The sequence below is a fragment of the Micropterus dolomieu genome, linkage group LG01, assembly GCF_021292245.1.
Source record: "Micropterus dolomieu isolate WLL.071019.BEF.003 ecotype Adirondacks linkage group LG01, ASM2129224v1, whole genome shotgun sequence".
Classification (NCBI taxonomy): Eukaryota; Metazoa; Chordata; class Actinopteri; order Centrarchiformes; family Centrarchidae; genus Micropterus; species Micropterus dolomieu.
The window spans coordinates 5,379,680-5,400,745 of NC_060150.1; the positions used below are offsets into that span (position 1 = coordinate 5,379,680).

Below are 21,066 nucleotides of genomic sequence, written 5' to 3' on the forward strand. Positions count from 1 at the left end.
CAATGTCACTACTTAAGAACACCTGTGATCACGCCACAGGTAGTGTTGCAGGCTTTTGCCATAGTTTGGAACAGTTTCTACTCCAGATTTTGGAGCAGCAGGCGTACACCCACATACTGATTAGTCACAGGGGACAGGGAGAGGAAGGACGACTCGAGCTCAGCTGCAAACAGGTTAAACGCCCGGTGGAAGGAAATTAATGATAATTTGAAAACGAAATCAACAGAGCCGAGAGGTGAATTGGGACGGGAGGCAATAATGTTGTTGGAGCCGAGAGACACGGGGGAGCAAAGAGAAAGGCGCTGGGTCAGAGGGATGACTAACTCGCTCCAGTAGACTATTAGGCCTTCTGCTTCCTCCCATCACCATCATCACAAGTATCACCCTAAGAAAAGGGAGCTGAGATATCTCTGCTTTGCATTCATGAACAAACCGCAGCACAGAGAGCGAGCGGTTTGTCTCCTGTCTCTTTACAGTGATTACGCCAACAGAGTCTGAGTGCTGGCCTAATTAATATTGCAATGATTAGAATTCATTGACTGTTTACATGGCATGCGTGCGTAAGTATCCATTAATCTTCCTTGTACTGATTATTGAGTGAGTATGTCATTCCTGGTCCCTGTCTAGTCACTGTAGTTAAACAGCTCTAGGGGGACTTATTTGCATGTCATGTCTCATAAAAGTGAGCTTATCAAGGCAATAATATTTCCTGATGATGAGCAATCTTTCAGCCTGCATGCTGAAATGATTCTGCTGAATGTTATGATTTGGGACGAAACTTGCACTCAGCTTTTTCCATCCCCACCTCCCGCTGATCCTACGTCACAACCCTGACAGCTCATCTCTTCGGTAAACGCTTCATGTCCTGCTCCTTCCGCTGAATCACCCCTCTTCTACACTTCATTTTATCTACTTTCTCCAGTCTTTCGGTGTGTGAGTTAATTAAATATTGCTTATCTATTTGTTTATTTGTGACCTTATAATCAGAGCACGTCAGAAATACTGTCTGGGCCTTGCAACGTTAACAATTACAGCCCCTTCTTGTCATTTTATGGAAGTGGGAATTAAAAATTACTCAGACCACCACTTGCGTCTTAAATGCAAATGTAAATGCAAATAGAGTCACAGTCCCTCTGCACTACCAGCTTTAAGTAATGAACACAGCCCCACTGTGCATTCAAATTATGCTCTACACTCACATATTTCCCTCTGCAACAGCAGTTATTATTCTGCGCTTCTGATAATGCCCTGCCTATGAATGGATGGAGGAGCCTCGGCATTAAACCACACTCAATACATTACTCAGAAGCTGTTTGTACACTCATTCAAACCCACTCAGCTGTAACACCGGATGAGCAACAAGACCACCTATTTTCTAAACACACTGCCAAAGCCTAAGCACCATGTTGAAACCTCTATCACCTAAATTACCCATCTTGTAAAATACCTTTCCAGTCTTCCCACACATTCCTCCCGCCCCACCACCCTCCCTCACATGCACTGTGCCTCCATCTCTGTGCAGCTACTATCTTATCATGCTCAAGGTCTCACAGAAGCCTGGCTTCAGCCCAAAGTCTTGAACAGGGGGCACAACTTGGCAGACAGGGACTGCGGTATGTTTGGCTGTGTTTTTCCAGGCCTTTGTACACAGAATGATTAAAAAGGTGCCATGGGTGCATTTGCTGCTCCGCTCAAAAGGAGATAGCTATGAATGTTTTACCTGATACTTTTACAAAGATCACTGGAAAAATTAGCCAGGCGCTCAAACGAGATGGAAATGATAGATAAAAAGGGGCAGACAGGTCTACCAGACACAGAAACACACTGAGATTGTATGATGATATGGGAAAACAAGTCTGCTATTCTGTAACAGCGACTATCTGTATTAAAATGACTAAATAATCACGCAAATATAACACCAGAACTGTCCCAGTCCAGAAAATATAAATTAGGTAGATGATTAAGTGGCTTATATTATATCTGCACCAAATGGCTGTGGACGAAATGCAGGCAGCAGAAACCAAAAGCAATGCATCAAATATTTATGAGAAGCACATTTCCCACTTTGCTAAAAAAAAAAACATAAATAAATAAATAAATAAATCCACTAATAAGCCACTTACCGGCCACAGAAGTCAGGAGAATGGTCAGGCAAAACCCAAATTTAGCGAGTGATTTCATGGTGATTCGGCCCACAGCCATGACAGTGTGTACACAGCGACTTTGGTCTCGTAGCTGGAGCTCCTCTCCGAGTCTGTTTTTTTTTTTTTTTTTCTTTTAATAAATAAAGTTACTTCTTCTGATACTCTTCTTTTTTTGCAGATACCACTTTGTTTCCTTTTTCCTCCTCACGTCAGCTCAATAACTTGAACCGATCTCTCAGGTATGGAGCACATCGAGAAGTGCTGCGTAAAAAAATAATTAAAAAAAAAAAGAGCCGCTGTTGTTGTTGTTGTTGTTGTTCTGTCGTGATTTGATGACTAACATTGACTGTCGATAAAAGTTACGTTAGCCCCGCTATCGGCTCCAGCTCAGCCCGGACAGGTGAAACAAGCGGCTAACTTGTTTGGCGTTTCTCCCATCTGCGACCAGCCAGCGAACAAGGTCCATATCTGCTAACGTTAGCCAACATGCTAGCTGCCCAGGGCGACTGTCTGGTACTCCAAAACTTAGGCAAAGAGCGTAAATATCGCGAAAATCGCCGACCCACAGCTACACCGTGTACATAAAGACAACTCTTAGTTATACATCTTATAAAATAGTCCAACCCTTCGACACAAGGGGCTAAAATTTGCCTTATAAACGTTAGCCAATTAGCTCGGTTATGTTGCAAACTGACTGCTAACCGACGTTAGCCTAACAGCTAGCCAGTTAGTCCTCCAGGTCCCGTCTCTTTTTGCGACCTTCCTTCGTGGGGGAAAATATACCCAAGTCAACGTCGCGTACAGTTGGCTTTTCTGGTTTGCGATAGACTGAGATTAACGGTGTTAGTCCCGTGCTGACGGACTACCGGGTGAGGGAATGCATATCTCTTGGTCAGATCTTCCCCGAGGCAGCATTTGGCATTGACGGTGTGGAGCTCCGCTGGGCAGACAGACAGACAGACAGGGCGGCTGGGAACGCCTCGTTTGCAGGCTTGTCTGGACCGCTCGTCTCCGGGATCAGGTTGCTGCGGGTTGGTGTTGGGGGTGGAGGACTGTCCTACACAGTCAGGAAGGGGTGCTGCTGCAGCGCCGCGGTGCCGCAGACTATGGATATAACACAGTGTAAACATAATGCTGCATTTAAACTCTCCATGCAATCCTCACAGTTGTTATGTTGTTGTAAACACTGGAAAGCGTGGCTCAGATTTATATCTATCTAACGCATCGGATTTCTAGCTTAGTGTTTTATTATGCATGATCCCTGTTAAATAAATTCTGCACAAATGACATATTCACTCACTAATCAGAAAGATTACTTACGAACGCATGCCATGTGAACAGTCACTGAACTGTAATCGTTGCACTGTGCAAAATTAATCAGCAGTCAGACTCATAATCGCCGTAAACAGACAGGAGACAAACCACTCGCTCTATCTGACTCATTTACTTTGAAGTAAAAAAAAAAAATTATATATCTGAATGCAACCTGTAAATGAAAAATCACAAGGTAAAATGCCGCAAAGTATGCGCACTTATTCCTAATATTGTAAGAGAGAGAGACAAAAGTGTTAAAGAGATAGATCGATACTTTCTAAATTTGTTTGATAACGTGATAAAAGCTTTATATTACATATGCATTATTAGTAGTAGTAGCCTAGTAGTAGCAGCAGCAGTATTCCCATGGATATCCCCTTATTTCATGTTTCACACATCACACTGCTACTAGCCTACAACATAAGGTAGGCCTACTCTATACGATTGCTATTAAAGGCATCAATAGTTTTTCAACTTTCAGTGCTGCTTTACTGCCTCTGTGTGGTCAATAACTTCATCCAGAGTTTCAAGCCTAAAGCACGGATTGTACAGTTAAAACAATAATTATTCCAGCAGGTGGCAATGTTAGCCTGTGCCTACAGCAGGACAGCGTGCAGTTTGTACTTATATAACCTCAAAATACTATTTAGTGCTGCTCAAATAGGTAATTTATGCGTCTTGTATTGATATGAACTTTTAAGGCATTAATTGTCTGAGTCCTTTAATGTCACAAACTATTATAGGCCTACATGGAAACATAATATTAGATATATCATAAATATCATAAAGTGGCATTTGGACACTATAAGTGTCCCACAGTCTTAGGCCTGCTGTCTAATGTCATTTTATATACAGTGGCACTGATTTGTTCCTACGTCTAGCCTCCAAATATGATTGATGAATTAGTTTACAGTGATGTATCACTGGGCATTACCGAGGAAGGGGGACGTGCCAGTTTGCGCAAGGGACCTCCGCTGACGGGACAGAGCATAGCAGGCTTTGGATGTTGCTCTTCGATTGCTGTTGACCAGGGAATTCATCTTAAGGTATCCTGAAATCCTGTATTCAGTGTAGATATGATCGAGCTAATATACATTTTAAGAGAGGCGTTATGACAGGGTAAAACAAGCGCCAGTGTGCACTTACGCACGTCGGACAGCCTGGAACTGGATTTCAGCTTTCGTAGCGCCGCTTGGGACATCCCTCACAGTCTGCTCCTCTCGGTACCTGGCTGTCTGATGAAAAGTGGGTTACACTATGGCTTCTGCTCCACCCGAGGCGAGGAAGTTTACCCGGGGGCTCAACAAACCGGGCACCGCTGCAGAGCTGAGGCAGAGCGTCTCCGAGGCTGTCAGGACGTCGGTGCTGATGGTAAGGAAAAACTGAACTGTGTGTTAAGCACTCACACAAGAAGACTGAATGCACATACTCAAATACTTTACAACATATCAGAAACAGTATCATTGTTAGATGGTGTCCCTCGCACAATTGAGGGAAGAGGTCAGGGTCAGGTCAAAACAGCTTCAAAAGGCATTGAGCCTTGTGCACTTAAGAAATGCACACTATGAGGGTCTTAACTCCCCCCTAGCTGGTCCACCTACTATACAATGTATAACATTACTCATCATTGTTTTGGAAATTACATTTCTATAGTGATGTTGACGTTTGCTGGTGCCTATTCTCCATGTTTGACTATGCAGGGTGCCTATTGTTACAACTTTCTCAAAGGGGTTGCCAAGTAACTGAAATATACACCATGCAGCAGCTCTAAAGGGACTAGATAGATCACACACACACACACACACACACACACACACACACACCTTCATTCTGTCATCTGATCCCCCCCCCCAGGTGCACCCTGCAACCAGATAGGTGAGGCAGAAACAGCTGAGTAATGACATTGGTAAAAATAGCCAAATAAACACATTGTTATAAATGGTTATATTGTTCCCTTGTAAGTAATTTCATGTATGTAGATTGTGTTTTTTGTCTGTGCAGATTGCACTGTTTGTGGTTTAGTTTACCTTTTTGAAGTGTCCTCGTCTTTAGGGACCCATCCGCAGCACTGACCTGACTAACCCAGTGATTGTGTCGTGTTGCATAACAGGGATCAATATGCTGTTTTCCTGTAACTAATGGCTTTTGCTGTCAATTATGGCCCCTGTCTCTCTCCATGGTCCCAGTGTGCCTTTAGTCTCAGTTATAATGAGACCTGAGGGTTGTTTATTTTAACACATAAATGCGTTTTCCATTCACTTGTAGCCACGAAACCAACCTGCACTGTCAATATAGCCATCTTACAGAATATGTGGCGCACACTGGAAGTGAAGCAATTTTCTAAACATGTTTATATTTTCTTTGAATTTTCATTCATCTACATAAAGCATAAATTCAATAGTATCTCACTTGACTAGCTTGTATATTGTCCAGATTTCGTTGAAAATACTACGGTATTTTTATGTGTCTGTGGTGACATGAGGAAGCTCAGGGGTTCAGGTACTGACCAGTGACCATGAGATCATGTCATATTTCACTTCCAATTTGAATTCTCTCTGCGTTTCCGTTCCTGTCCGCCCCCCACTCTTGCCACTCTTGGCAAGGGAGTAGACAGGAGACATGTTAGATAGTGTAGACAGACCAACCAGTAGAATCTCGTGATCCCTCACCAGCTTCCCACCTGTGAAAAGAGCTAATTGTTAACCATAAAGCTAAGCTGGAAGCATTGCTGACTTGAAAGAATACTCAGACCATTTGAAAAATACGCTTATTTTGCTTTCTTGCTGAGAGTTAGCTCTGTCCAACTTTAACAAAATTAGTGCCCATCCCAAAAGGTTGAACTTCTACTTTAAAGACGTAATTTTGGGGGACTCACATGAGATAGATTTAAAAAAGAATGGTCAAAATCAAAGTAGCAGAGGCAGAGATATCCTGACTGAACTGAAAGGGGCAAGGTCTAAAACACTGTAACCTACATTTCCCTTAATGCAACTAATAATATTTGGTGAGACCCCCCTTACACTGTCAATCTTATCCTTGTGCTGCTTACCTTGTCATGGTGGGGAAGCTTGTGTCTCTGAGACCCTTGAAAGCTATACTGACAGGGACCTAGCCCTCAGCTGGTTCAACCAAGTCGGGCAGGTATCAAGGTAGCGACCAGACAAGTCTCCAAGCCCAAATCGAGATGACTCAGATGAGATTTGTCAAAACTCCTCTAGAGCCTGTTTTCACAGGCTGAGTAGTAGCTACTACCCATGATAAGTAAACAAGTGCCCCTTCAACAACATTGGTATTTAGTTCAGGCTGAATTAGCAGAAGTATGTACTTTAAGGTTTCCGAAACTACTTTGTACCTTTATGGTGGAACACAAGGTATGCATCTGGGTCCCATTATGTGCCTGCTATAGTACATCTGTAAAAAATGTCATTCTACTGCACCTCTATTTTTTGACTGTGCACTTATGGTGCAGCTGTTTCCCCTGCCCATTTGACATGGACACTGACAAGCTGGTATGGTAAAAGCAAATATATATATAGTATACTGAACATCAAAGAATTTCCTCAAGAACTCCAATTTCACGCAGCAAGAGGCGGGTTGGCTGGCCGCAGATTGCAGCGTGATGCTTGACTGGAAACTTCAGATCAAACTGGTTTTGTAAAGTAAAGCCAGAAGGAGGCAGGAAACATTTTGTAGATGAAGGACAGGTGTTTCTCAAATGTGACACACTCCTCATCCTGGGATACGTGGAACACAATTCATTATTTAGTCTTCAGCTTCAGCTCCACGCTTGGCAATTATGACATAGTAGCCTATTAATTCTGTCTTAGCCCACAGTGTGTGGCATGGCATAATGGATGTCAGATCAGATCTCTGGGCTGTATTTAATAATGGATAAGATGATGTTAGGTGTCCTGACTATTTTTAAACATGCCCTCTTTCTCCTCTGTAACTCGGTGTCACACTAAGCACCCAGGAGGCCATTAATTATGAATACCTGCATATGTGGTAAATATCTAGATTCAAGACTGAGGCCAGATAACAGACTAGGATGGAGGCTCCCACACACAGACACACACACCATAGTTTCTGCAGGCGTGGCTGGCTCTCAGCTATATACCTTAGTAAATAAAGTGGAAGCCAAGCAGTAGAGCAGTAAAGACAGCCCCTGCAGTTTTAATAATCACTTCCAACTGTGGGAAAAGCTTGCTTAGAGTTTTTTAGACCTCTTTCTGCCCTGTCCCTGCCTTGCTGAATGAGTGTCTTTGCTCATTCCTTCATGCACACAAACATACTATAAAAATCGCATGCAAACACTCAATTTCTGTCTTTGTCTTTTTATATTTTTTGTTGTTTGTCTACTATCTTTATCTGTCTTCAGCCAACTTTCCACCCCTGCACGCTTCCTAGTGAGAAACACCCTGCAGTGTGCACCCTGAGACCTTAATAGCACCTCTCATTCATAGTTGGTTCAGACCAGCAGTTCAAACCGTTGAATTCCACTTAAGAGTGAACTCCACTCTAGAGGATTTGGTCTGATTAGAGCATAAAAAAACCTGGCAGAGATAATCTGCAGATTTGCAGATGCTTTAGCACTGCTGACCTATATCGGTGTCATGATACAGGAGCTGTGATGAAGCGGGGCATTTGGTCGTCTGCTGGGTGTTCGGGTCCTGAGTTACTGCAGCTGATGGCTTTTCTGGCCATGTGGTTTGCATGTATGCTTTATTTAGGCTATCTCATATTCTGTGTCGTTACCACCCTTACACTGACGTAAACACGCGCTGTCTTTTTTGCTGTCGTGGCCAGTCTGGCATGTGTGTGTTTGTGTGTGTAGAGGGTCTTGTATGTCTTTTGCCCGCCCGTCCGCCTCAAACTTCAGTTCTCCTTCAAGATTGACAGAAAATGGCAAGATTCAGCATGAATGTAAACCTAAATTCCTACTTCGTGACATGATTTAGACATTGCCAGTTTCCACCATATTCAGCAAAGCAGGCGGTCATCATTCTTTACAGCCTGCAGGCTCACAAATGAAAAAGTCTGTTCTTGTTTGAATGCCACATCATTTTTATTGGATAGTTGCTTCATGTTTTTGTTTCTGCTATGGCCTGCAGTGTTTATTCAAGAGAGCGTGTAAGGGAGATTTCAGCTCATTGCAACACCTTCACTGTTTTGAGGTTATTTCCAACAGCTCTTTGTTGCTTAGAAGCATATAGTGCTTTGTAAGTTGAAAATAAAAGGTAAGCAAACCATGGAAATTTATGCATTTCTAGCAAAACAAGTCTAACGCTGTGTCCCAAGTCCATATTACATACAGATTATTAGCAGTATGAAGTAAGTTTGTTTGTAAGTAAGTTTGAAGTATGCTCAATCCACATAGTATGCAGACTAAACACAGTAAATGTTTGAGTGTGCTGTTGATGGACATTATTGTCCCACAGTGCAATGCACAAAGGACATGGACCAGCTGCTCACAGCTGAAAAACGGTGGCGGTGAAACACTTCCAGAAAGAAAGTATTAAATCTTAAGAAAAACATATTGATTTCTCTTTGTGAAGTTTAATTGGCGGTTGCAGTTAGTTGCACTTTGACAGACGTCCGACATCACATATTGTATAATTTTCTGGTAGTGTAAAATGGTAAAGTATTTAAATTGTTTGCATACTTACTGCTAAAACAGTACATTATGATGATTAGGCTGTAAGGCTGCACTTAGGCACAGAAACACTTTGAACTAGCACGGTGAAGTGGGTGGTTGTGTACTGTATATGCATGCATGTCTACAGTATATGCTCTGCCAATAACCTGAGATGTGTTTCAGCTGAAATTACAGTATGTCCTAACCATTTAGTGTATTTAGTAATGTTTTAGTCCCTACATGTGAATATGTGTTTATGTAAGCACATTACAAAGACTAAACTGTTTATGGAGTATAGCAATAGTAATTTAGTGTTTGCATATTATTGCGTAAGATCTTCTCATGTTTCAGTGCTTTAGTGCTTTTTAGTGTTTTTGTGGACTGTAGCACCAGGAGAGCCATCCTTTTAAAGGAGTTAAGTTGATTAATGGCCATTAAGTTGGGGGACTTGTAAGAAATAGATTGAAAAACAATAGAAACAGCAGAGGCCGAGATATACTGAGTTTTGCTCCCTAATACCAGAGACTAAATGGGTCAAGCTCCAAAAACAGTGGAACTGTGATTAATTCCCATAATGCAAGCAATAGTAAAAATGGTTAGACGCTCCCTGCCTGATGAAATGTCTTCATCTTTCAAAATCCACACATCCAGTTTGTAACGCAAGCTTTCTGTTACACATATTTTGTCTCTCCAAGCTGAAATAACCCTGATGACATCATCCTATGACCATGACATCATCAGGGTTATTTTTGACAGTTTTTTGGCAAAGCTCCTCCAGAGCTACAGAAGACTGTTTTCACAGGCTGAGTGGTGCTGCACATGACAAGTAAACTGACTTTTATGTGAAATATTGGGTGAGTGCCCCTTTAACTTGGTTTCATTTATTTTTAATGCTTAAGCGCCTTTAATATGACAATGATTAACAAAACAGTTGCTGTTTAAATCAGTAGTGCAGCCAGCCTTGTCTACAAAAAATGGGCAGTGACCATAAAAAAAAATCCTCTGACCCAGTTGACACAATTGCACATCCAATTCTCGGTAGCATGTGTAAAAATAGCCATTGTATTTTAGTGTGGAAAACATTATGATCCTTTTGGCTGCCTGAGAATCCTTCCATGTGAAAGTTAGGCTGGATAGGTAGACTTACAGCACATTAACCAGTGGCCCAGTTAGAATATAATATAAACAAAGGCAACAGCAATGTGCTGGTTTTTCTTATTACTGGTTTGTTAGCCATGAGGAGTATTGAGCCCAGCCAAAATCTCATGTCAGGACAGACTTTTTTTCAGTCTGCACAAGGATCCTGCCCTAGTCTGGCAGATTACCTCCAGGCATTTCATGAGACGCTCAATACTCAAATCACATGAGTGTAACCCAGATTCTACAGAAACATTCATTATAGTTAGCCTGAATTACGGTCCCTGATGAAACTATTGGCACATTTGCCTGGGACGAAGAGAATTACTGTTACAGCGTGCACTATATATACTAAAAGCGCAATGAGAACATGATCTGGGCCACTTTTGAATGAAACTTGAAAAGCAGTCTTTGAATAAGTACACAGCGACTCGCATTGTAGTAGACACAGGCTCATGCAATTTAAGATTGTGCGTCGTGCATTTAACAAAAGGGAAATTGTCCAAAATACTGTTTATCCGAATTTAGATGTAGTTTGTCTTCTGGGATTCCCGGAGCGAACCCCACAACATGATATTTAACAGGCATTTTCAGTGTTGAGCCACCTGGTCTATGAATATTTGCAATGCTTTTGCATTTACTTGCCTGTTAGCCCGCAGTGTTCTCCTAATTAATTAGAAAAATCCAAACCCCTCTTCTCGTGCCAGGTGGTTGAAAGATATAATTATTTTTATTTAAAACGAGAAAGAGAAAATAAAATGTATATTAAGAGGAAAATGTGATAATTATAGGAGAATATGAACACCTTTTTATATTCTATTTTTACTATCCACGCTAGCGGTGTGGCTCTAAGCATTTTGGTGTGAATTGCTATAACAACTTGACGCCTGACATTTCAACTAGCGTCTTCATCAGGTAAACTTTTTAATTCGCCCACTAAGTTGTTTTATAACCAAATACTTGCAAAACTAATGACAAGTAGAAGATGTTAGCATGCTCACACGCTAAACTAAGATGCTGAACATGCTAAACTTCAGCATACTATCATTGTCATTGTGAGCATGTTGATGTTAGCATTTAGCTTCATTCAATTTCATGTATAAAGCTCCAACTCATAACAGAAGTTATCTCATTGCACTTTTCATATAGAGCAGGTCTAGATCATACTTAAAGGACCGCGGTGCCCAAGTCCAGTCTCACAGAACCACTAGGGTGGCTGCAGACCCTTAGGTCCTTAGCCATTAGGATAGAAAACTGGAGTGAATAATAGTACAGCTGACCATACATAAAACAAACAAAACTCACACTACATAATGTCTCTCAAGTCTAGTATTACAAACCAAACCATAGTTTTTCCATGTACCCTTACATCAAAATGTTGCAGTAAAACTTATCTGCAAAGCTTTCATGATTGCAGCTCGGGTGGAATAATTTCTGTTTGCTTTAATTCATATGGATACGCAGTGAGTTCAAGGAAGGTTGAAATCAAGTGCAACTGGACTTTGAAGATACTCCCTCCCTGCTTGGATGAGAGGCGGAACGTCTTGAAGTATCTTCAACCAAGTCTAGTTGACCTTAATTCTAACCTTCCTTGGATAACTTTGACCTGGATGACTGAGAATCTTCACAGACATCTGGAGGGAGTGTTTCACAAAAATTCATTAGAAGAGATGAGGTAAGAAGCATCATCTGGCTTTTTTCCAGTGAGTCATCAGGACTCAGTGTTGTTGCAGTGTTAGGAGCAGCCTGTGGGAGGCAGCAGAGATGCATGTCTTCTGCCTCTGTCTTGTATCCTAGGGCTACAGTAGACCAATGATCATGCTGAAAGCATTTTAAAATGTAAAGACAAAGACTTATGTTTTCTTAGAGCAGAGTTGGAGTTATGTGTGTCTTTATTATTTTGCCAGTATTAAGCTATGGCATGGCAGTTTCACTATAATCAGTCATGGAAATAAGGGCTTCATGTAGTTATTGACCCTATAAATCTTTACACAGGTCTGGTTTTATTTATTTGGTTTATGCAGCTTGTGCAATAAGAAAAAAATGCTGACGTGTGTTGGCATGAGAGATGGCTGTCCACCAAAAATATCCCTCATTTATTTCTTTATTTTCTCTAAAATAGCTAAGAGTTTGCCAGGAGACCAACCTTAATCGCTCATATTTAATTGTTGTCTGGTTCTACAGATTAAAAAATATACTGTGTTGCTAAGAGTTCACAACGTTGAAAGCCTGATTAAAGTAAATTTAGAGTAAATTTATATAAGTTTCCTGGATTCAACGATGATCATCTGAGAAGAGCATTATATTTGCTTTGCTGACTGAGGGGGATTTCATCTTTTCCACTGCACTCCCTGTTTTCATTACTAAACAGCACATGGAAACAACTGATAGGTCTTTTCTGGATTCTGATCAAATAAATTTGTGGTCTGGTGCAATGTCTCCCCAGTTTGCAGATGTCTTTGTGAAAAGGTTATTGGGTTTGGATTTCATTAGATTAATGCATCCTCTGAGGAAATGCCCTAATGTGATGACAGTGTTCAAAGAACGCGCCTGAAGCTTTTTGAATGAATCTGAAAACACTGCAAGGGAAGAAACTAGTTCAGAGCCTTAAGGGGGCGCTACACTAGTCATCCTCAGGAGTACTACTCAACCAATAAAAACAGTTTCCTCATGTCTTATGTGGCTATGAATGAAAATAACCCTGACTTCCGATTTAGCTTGAGTTAAGTTGTCGGGTATTTACCAGCATGAGAGGGTCTAATGGAAGACTCTTGAATTGCATTGTGGGAATTGTAGGGTCCAGCGTTTTGGAGCTAATCCATCAGGACTAAATGTCAGAATATCTGCTGCTTTGATTTTAACCCATCTTTTTTAATCTGTCTCTCTCATTCTCCCCCAGTGTGATGTAATCAGTATTTTTAGATTAAGAATGGATTGTGAAAGGTGTTGCTCCAGCCTACAGCCCCCGTCCGCTTTACAGAACATTTTTAACATCTTTAAGCTCACTGTTTTGGTTTTCACGGCCCAACAGACATGGTTAGCGACTAGCTGGTGAACATAGTGGAGCATTTAGCTGCTAAAGAGCAGGATATTTTTCTCAGGAGTTGGTGGAGAGAAAACCAGAGCTGACATAGAGTGAATATTGGACTTCATCAGATGGACATGGACATAGACAGGACTCTATGGAACCAGGACAATGATTTTCAAAAATTTGACACTGAAACAGTTGTGTTGGCCCTAAAACAAGTATTGGCTGGAAACTCCACTGAAAATTAAAACACATGAACATCTTTACATTTTTCCTCTTCAAACTCACTACTTTAAATATTTGCTTTTCAGACATTTCGATTGCTTTCAGTTGCACATTAACTGACATCTGCTTTTAGCTCTTACTTTTTAAATGACAATTTAAATGCTACATTTACATTTCATCCTGCACTTTTATTCCATTTGCTATTTGAGCTTCTTTTAGTGTTTGTGCTGTGACTCAGCCTTAACAGTATTTCACTTGTTTCAAAGGTTTCAATGGCAAAATTTCCACAGTGAGCTCCTGTACATTTCCTTCAGAAAAATTTCTGCTTGTCATTTATTGCCACAATAACTGATATCAGTAAAAGGCTAGCTTTAATGCTAATAGTTTTCTCTTCAAGCATTCCTAAAATAATTCCCATGATTCCAAAAACTGATTCTCTTGATTTTTTAGACCTGCCGCGATGAAGGTCTTGCCGTTGTCTCCCCTTCTGGCAGTGACAGTAATTACAAAAACACTGTTGACGCATGCTTATAATGAGAAACCTATAACGTACAGACAAATGACCATAGTTCCAATTTTATTTTACAAATACCAATCTGTCCAAAAGCAGTAACGCAAAACATCCATACCTGCCTTGTCATCTCCTGGTTATCCGAGTTTTTCCTCGCTGTTGATTGCTGTCTTTGTTGGACTGTAACCCTTCCTCTGTACGCCAGTTTTCTTTTTTATCCGGAGCTTCAGAAACCTTTCTTGGATGCTTCTTAGGTTTTTCCACTATATGCTCTGCTGTGGCTACTGCGCCGCTACAGTTGCTCCAAATCCATGCAGAGGGAGAGATGCGTCCTCGCTTTTCAATTTCAAAGTGGCTACATTGGCACGACCACATACAACAATGTCGCTAAAGTATGTTAACACAAACATATACAATCACAATATATAAAAATAATCAATAAACAATTCTTAATAAGATTTTCTTTATAGCAATGGCGGATTGTGAAGCTCTGAACATGGCTCTGGGTTGCTCCCCCGTTCAGCTCCTGGGAAACCTGTCATTGCTCGTTGGCCTAAAACACATTATTACCGGTGCATCAGCACGGGAATGTCGCCACAGACACCATATTTAAAAACTCTGTGGCATACAGAGAGATTTACCTGGTGGTGATAGGCTTAATCAGCAGTGTGTAAGGGCTTCTATTTAACAGATGTTCATTTATATGTACAAGTCCCGCACTCCAGCTTCAATATGATTCTCCTTCTTACCCATTTTGCTGCATCATCCACTTAAAAGTAGGTGAGTGTGTCAACCACTGATGAAATATTTACACCAGCCAACCGAGAGAAGCAGAAGAAAATTCAGAGAATTGTTTTCATGTGCATTTAAATTAGCCTTTTCTAAACAAGGCTGTACCCTTCAGCTGACATCCTGGCGTCTGGAGAGAGGATGTGAGGATGCTGGTATGTTAATTGGACGATGAGTTGCAGGGGGTTTCCGGGTTTGTCCTGGTTGTCCTATGACGCATCATGCTTGATGGATCTGTCCAGCAGAGTCTTGCTGGTTGTGGGCCTGCCAACGTGGGTCAAGACAAGTTAAATCATTCCTTTTTATGGCTTCGAGCACATGTAAATGACATCAGAAAGATGACCGCACCGTCGCTGCGAGAGAGGAAGGAGGGAAAGAGGCAGAGAGAAAGAGTAAAACATTGTCTGCAGCAGCCAGTGTGTGTGGGTGAGTGTGTGTGCGTGTGTGTCTTTGTTGGTAACATTCTGCTTTTACTGTTGACAAAGCATGCAGAGTCAGAGAAATGACTAAGCTGTGAGAGTGAGGGAGGGAGAGAGAGACCGCTGGAAGAAAGGAGAGAGCAAGGGAAGGAGGCGAGAAGAAGTGAAAGTGACAGGCATGTGTGAGGATGGAGAGAGATGGCGAGGTTGAGAGAAGAGGGAGAGAGAGAGCAAACCAGTGAAGAAGAAGAGTCAGTGAGAGAGAGAGAGAGAGCAAAGTGAGAGCGTCTGAGCATCCCCCAGCAGAAGGAGGAAGGAAGGAAGAGGAGTCAGAGAGTCGACGCCCTGCTCCAACTGAATGAGCAGCTTCTCTCCTCCTCACGCTCATCCCTCCATCCCCGCTGAGCTGCACACAGGAGGATACGACTCAGCGGCCCAGCACTTGAGCTGGGATCTGCTTTCGAAGATAGTGGTTGTGTTTCAAGCGGAATGATAGTGAATCCTCCACCTGAGGGAGATAAACCAATACCTGAGTGACTTTTACAGTTTCAAATCTGTGAGCGCACCTGTGAGAGGATATTTCACTTCCAGACGTAGAAGAGGTCAAGGTTGAGAGAAAGTTAGGACTGCTGCGTCAACCTGGAGCCGAAATTAAGGGGAAGAGTTTAGAAATTAGGCTCCGAAAGTGAGATAATTTTTCCCTTTGCATGGTGGTGGTGAGTGTCTGGTGCCACCATGGGATGCACCACCAGCGTGGTTCTGTTGGAGGGGCTGCGCTCCATCCTTGAGAGGAACTGTAGCTACATAAAGGGGTCGGTGGAGCTGGGGGCTCTGGAGGAGGAAGAGGAAACACTGAGTCTGAGGGGATCTCAACTCTGGATGCCCACGACTGCTCTGGTAAAACCCGCTTTGAAATGTTACCTCTTTGCTGTCGTGTACGTGGGTCATTTCCAGTCATTTTCCACTCTTTTGCAACCAGTTGTGTTTTTGATTAAATTCAACTCCAGCATTCCTGTAGAGAAGGCTCTTCTGTTTCCAATTTCATTTTGCATGCATTTGTAAACCAGCATGCAACAAAGTGACATATCAAAATAAATTTAAATCTGTGTAGATTTTACACTCTGTATGACAAGGAGGATTCAACTCCAGAACAACGATACCATCCAAGGCTTGTATTTCTTATTATCTTGTGTGTCAAAAAATGAGCATTAAAAATGTTTTTTTTTAAATGTATTTCAGAGGGTTACAGTGGTTTATTTTCTTTACATTTAACACATATAAATACTGTCTAACATTATTTCTTTCTTAAGAATGGAAACATGGTAAAAAATGAATAATTTACTGATAGAGGGGAGACTTGACGGATTAAACATGAGTTACTGCGCAGATCAGCAGTATTTTGGCTAATAATCTTCCTAATAGACTCCCCTGAGGAACTAGATGTAGAGTATATCTTTCAGTGCCCTCCGATCACACAATTACTGGCGCAGCACATCAAAAGCTTAACATTTGGCTGTGAGGAAAAATAAGATACATCCCGGGATTTGCACAACTTTGCCCGTACTGAGTAAGGAAAGTATAGGTCTTGAAATTCATTTTCCCCTCAGTCTGCAGCCATGTTGTCTTCCACTTGGATTTATGCACTGCTACATTAAGCTACTTCTCTCAAGTTAGCTCCATTAGCCAGCAGCCTGCCCTGTGTTTAGTCAAAGAGATTTAATGGACAATCAATAGGGAGGGGGGTTAAGTAGGATTGCTAGAGCACACTGAGTCAACGACGTTCACTATAAAGTATTATCACTTTTGGATACAGTGTTTCCTTTACAACCATTAAGTTGTGATTGGCCTTCTATAACGCTTCCCATAAAAACAACATTTATATCTGCAGTTGCAGCAGAATCTATCTTTTCACTAATATCTGCATTATAGTTAAGCTGGAAAACAGGAAGTGTTCAGGATAGAGCCTTGGTCTCAGAACCATTTTGTGCTTCCTTACGAATTAAGTATGTGGACTAAATCCAAAATATAGTTTTTCCCTTCATGATTTAGTTAGCTGGAAAACATAGATTATGTCTTTGCTTTGATCTCTTTGACTTGGGATGGTGATGGCACAATGGGTAAGACACATACCTTTGGTGTGAGAGACCCGGGTTCAATCCCCCTCTGTGACCCATCCACTAATGCGTCCTTGAGCAAGACACTTAACCCCTAGTTGCTCCAGAGGCGTGCGACATCTGACATACTTAGCGATTGTAAAGGCTGCAGCTAACGATGGTTTTAGTATTCGAAACTTCGATAGATTATTTCAACGATTCATCGATGCGTCGTTTAAGAAGTACTTTTGCTTGGCAGCGGTGCCCTCCCCCCCATACAGCAAACATCAGACCAACAACCAGACAGCTGCTTTACAAAAACAAACATCACCTGTGTGACATACAAGCTAAAGGCTCGTGGAGACTACACGACTTTTAGCGTCGGCCGATGACCGTGCCGTTCACACAACTTGGCGTAATATGACGTCAGTCTTGAAGTCCTTGTGGCGTTCACACTACGTGACTGATCGGTGACAGAGACACACACACACTACAGGAGCTGACAGCGGCTGTGTCACCCGATGCTGGTCTCCAAACCACGTTTTGTCAAGAAAACACACATGAAATGTGAAATGAGCGATCCTGCACACGAAACAGCTGTTTGTTATTATAAAGATGGCAATTTTAAAGACAAAAAATATGGTTGAAAGGATGGATTAGCACACGCAGGGAGCACGGCCCTAAAAGTAGAACAACAAACACACGTGTGCACATTTTCAGCTGACGACTGCAGCTTACTTTGGCTAGCCTTCAACTAAACAATCAATCATGATTTCAGTTAAATGCTAAGGTGTTGTTACTGTTACCTTGTCTGTGGTCCGCTGGCAGAACACCGGCTGCTTTCTGATAAAGCGCCGTGGTGCTTTTGCCGAGGTGACATATATATTTCGTTTTACGGTGGATGGACGGTAACATTACAGAGTTGTTGTTTTTTTAGCTTGAAATAATCCCATACTTTGGACACTTTCTTCTTTGTCCCTCGCTATTTTCTCTCTCTTCCTCCATTTTGCAAACAGCTCCATTATAGCCTACGTCGTGTTCACAGCATAAGCGCGCTATAAAATTACATGGATTAAACGAAGCATCAATGCAAAGAATTTGTGTCGAAGCGTTTGATTTAATCGATGAATCATTTCAGCCCTACATTTTAGAGCCCCTGAAAACCTGTTTTCAAATAAGATAAGATAAACCTTTATTGAGCCTCAGAAAGGGAAAACAGGTATGTTCTGTATTAGTGATGGACGATATAGAGCATGTTTTTACTATTTGCAGTAATTTGCTTGTTTGTAATTTCACCATTTTATATAGCGACACCACACACAACTGCCGTGACGTAATGTTCGATGCGACACACACACCAGCGACCCACAAACAGAGTCTCTTGATTTTAAATAAAACGTTTCAACATTACTCAGAATGTAAAGACAGATAAGACAGAGGTGATACGAAAACAAGTACCTGTTAGCAGGTGCAAGTACAACTTTTACACAATGGAAAACCTAAAGAAGGCGAGGCGAGTCGAACTGAGTCGAGCTGGTACCGTGCAGAGGAAAAGGGGCTTTACCATTGTAACCTATGTGTCCGCTTCAGTGACTTTCTCCATCAGTAGTAGGCTAGGCTGTATAAAGTTACCGAAAAAGACTTTTCCTCCGGTGGTTCCTTTCACAGCAGCAGCTGAGCTGCATGTTGAGTAGCCTATCAAAACAAAACCAACGTGGTAGCTAACGAAAAACATCTGACTGGTGTGTTCACTGTGGCTTTACCTGGTCCGCTCTCCACAGTGTCGTGACTTGTAACGTGATCACTGTGTTTCTCTGATAAATGCTACAGTGTGTCGCCTAACCTGGACGGCCCGCCGAAGTAAAGTGAATGTGTGGGAAACACTGAATGAACCGTGCTTTTCTTTTACAAGCCATGTCTTTAACAACGCTGTGTCTCCCTACATGTTGTTGAGAGTTTGTGAGTAGAGGAGGGGCGGGGCTGCGCGGTGAGGGAGAGAGAGGAGGAAATGCTGGCAGGACTTTACGGAAACACATTAATTAACTCAACATCAAACTATATCGGTATAAACGGTATTGTCTAATTTAATATCTCTTTTGAAATTATATCGGTATACCTCATTAAACCGATATACCGCCCAGCCCTAATCTTCATCATGATGACGAACTTTCCTCTGAAACGACAACATTTGTTTTTGGCTGTTGCTGCCTGCATTGTGTCTGCATGGCTCTCTCCAGGCGCTGCAATATGACATTATGAGCACAACAGCATCTACGCACTAAAAAGCATTGTTTGATTATTGGCTAAATTATTGGCGAAAATTTCATTTTCAGCACTCCCATTATTGGCAGATAATTAATCTGATCGATAATTATTGTGCATCCCTATTAAGTATTTCTGTATCACTTGAAATATTCTGACTAAATAAGCAACAGTTAAAGTCAGGAAAAACACCCTTTGGTAGGCTATTATTTATTTATTTGTGATTTGTGATATTGAGCTGGATATACATTTTAAATGTCTTTTCTCGGCTCGAGGAAAGTCTTACAAATATAAAACTTAATGGGTCAAAAATGAATAATAGAAAGATTCATAATTGGCCTTGTTTGTAGTTCGAGGTTTCCTGTCAACAGTTTTACAGACGTGTCTTTTATAATGGTGGTCTATGGGAAAAATGCTTTCTGGGCTGCAGGGGATTTTTTTGTTGCAATGTGGCCACTGGGCAAAATTGGAAGCAAGGCTGAGCAGCGGCGCCCCGTCTGTCTCAGTATATATCCATGCCTTTGAGAGAACAGACAGCCAGGAGTCCAAGTACGGAGAAAATGGAAAGAAGCGCAGAGGACTATGGTGACTGAATTACTCTCGCCTGGTGGGTTAACTCTTGTGGTTAGTGGTGGTTAGCTCACAGGCTACGGTGTTTATCGACTGGCCCTGCAAATAATCCATATGTCACCAATCTTCTTGATCCAAATATTTATTTTAGAAGCGCATCAATTATTCTGAGCATCTTTCTGGAGGGCTCGATGCTTGCTAATCTGCTCCTTTAGAATATTTTTGCTGTGTTTACTCCCATCTGGCATTATGTTCTCACGACTGTACATAATTTAATTCAGTATGTTTCGAGGGAAAAACTTGGGAGCTGCCTCTTTTTGAAGCAGTTTATACTGTGACAGAGGAAGGTGAAGCACAGCTAATAAGCGTCAATAATTTCCCGTTATTCGGATTTACTGGGTCCTCAGTCCCTCAGAGGTCACTGTCCAGATGGCTTGCTTTTGGTCACGGCCTTTTTAAATGATGGTGTGACCGGGCCTTACTCCTGCGCCACTTACAATGTACCTGTACAGTAAGATAAAATGAGTCCAGGTCACCTATTAGAACTTTAATTTTGTTTTACTGTAAGGTATTTTGATTATTTACTGACTAATTTTTGATATGCACTAATGAATTTTGTAAACTGGAATGTTCACATTATACAGTTTCAGAAGTCCTGTAACATTGAGACCGGCTTCCAGCCATCTGGTCCAGTTCAGGTTGTGGATCATCCCTTTGGAAAAATATACAGGACACTGAATGAATCAATGTGTTTCTAATCTTCATGTCGTTCCTATGGACTAATCCCATGCAGGGACTTTCTGCTCTTCAGCTGATGTTGCTGCACAGCCTTGAGCTGACATCATAGAGACTTAGGGAACTCCCCTCTCTCGCACCACGTTTAACTTGTCCCACATGTTTTCCCCCTGTTCTACCAGGAGCCACAAAAATATAATGTTG

The 21,066-nt window shown here is 41.7% G+C and overlaps 2 protein-coding genes across 3 annotated transcripts in view; one reads left to right on the top strand and one right to left on the bottom strand.

Annotated features, from left to right (window-relative positions):
- LOC123973453 (bone morphogenetic protein receptor type-2-like) overlaps positions 1 to 3,191 on the bottom strand; it is a 32,468-nt gene extending 29,277 nt beyond the window's left edge. The window contains exon 1 of the mRNA XM_046053497.1: positions 2,124 to 3,191. Within this exon, the coding sequence (XP_045909453.1) occupies positions 2,124 to 2,202 (79 nt within the window). The 5' untranslated portion in view covers positions 2,203 to 3,191. The remainder of the gene's footprint in view (positions 1 to 2,123) is intronic.
- dock9b (dedicator of cytokinesis 9b) overlaps positions 2,485 to 21,066 on the top strand; it is a 70,528-nt gene continuing 51,946 nt past the window's right edge. For both annotated transcript variants that reach the window (XM_046053466.1, XM_046053475.1), the window contains exons 1-2: positions 2,485 to 4,504; positions 4,737 to 4,829. In XM_046053466.1, the coding sequence (XP_045909422.1) occupies positions 4,349 to 4,504; positions 4,737 to 4,829 (249 nt within the window). In that variant the 5' untranslated portion in view covers positions 2,485 to 4,348. The remainder of the gene's footprint in view (positions 4,505 to 4,736; positions 4,830 to 21,066) is intronic.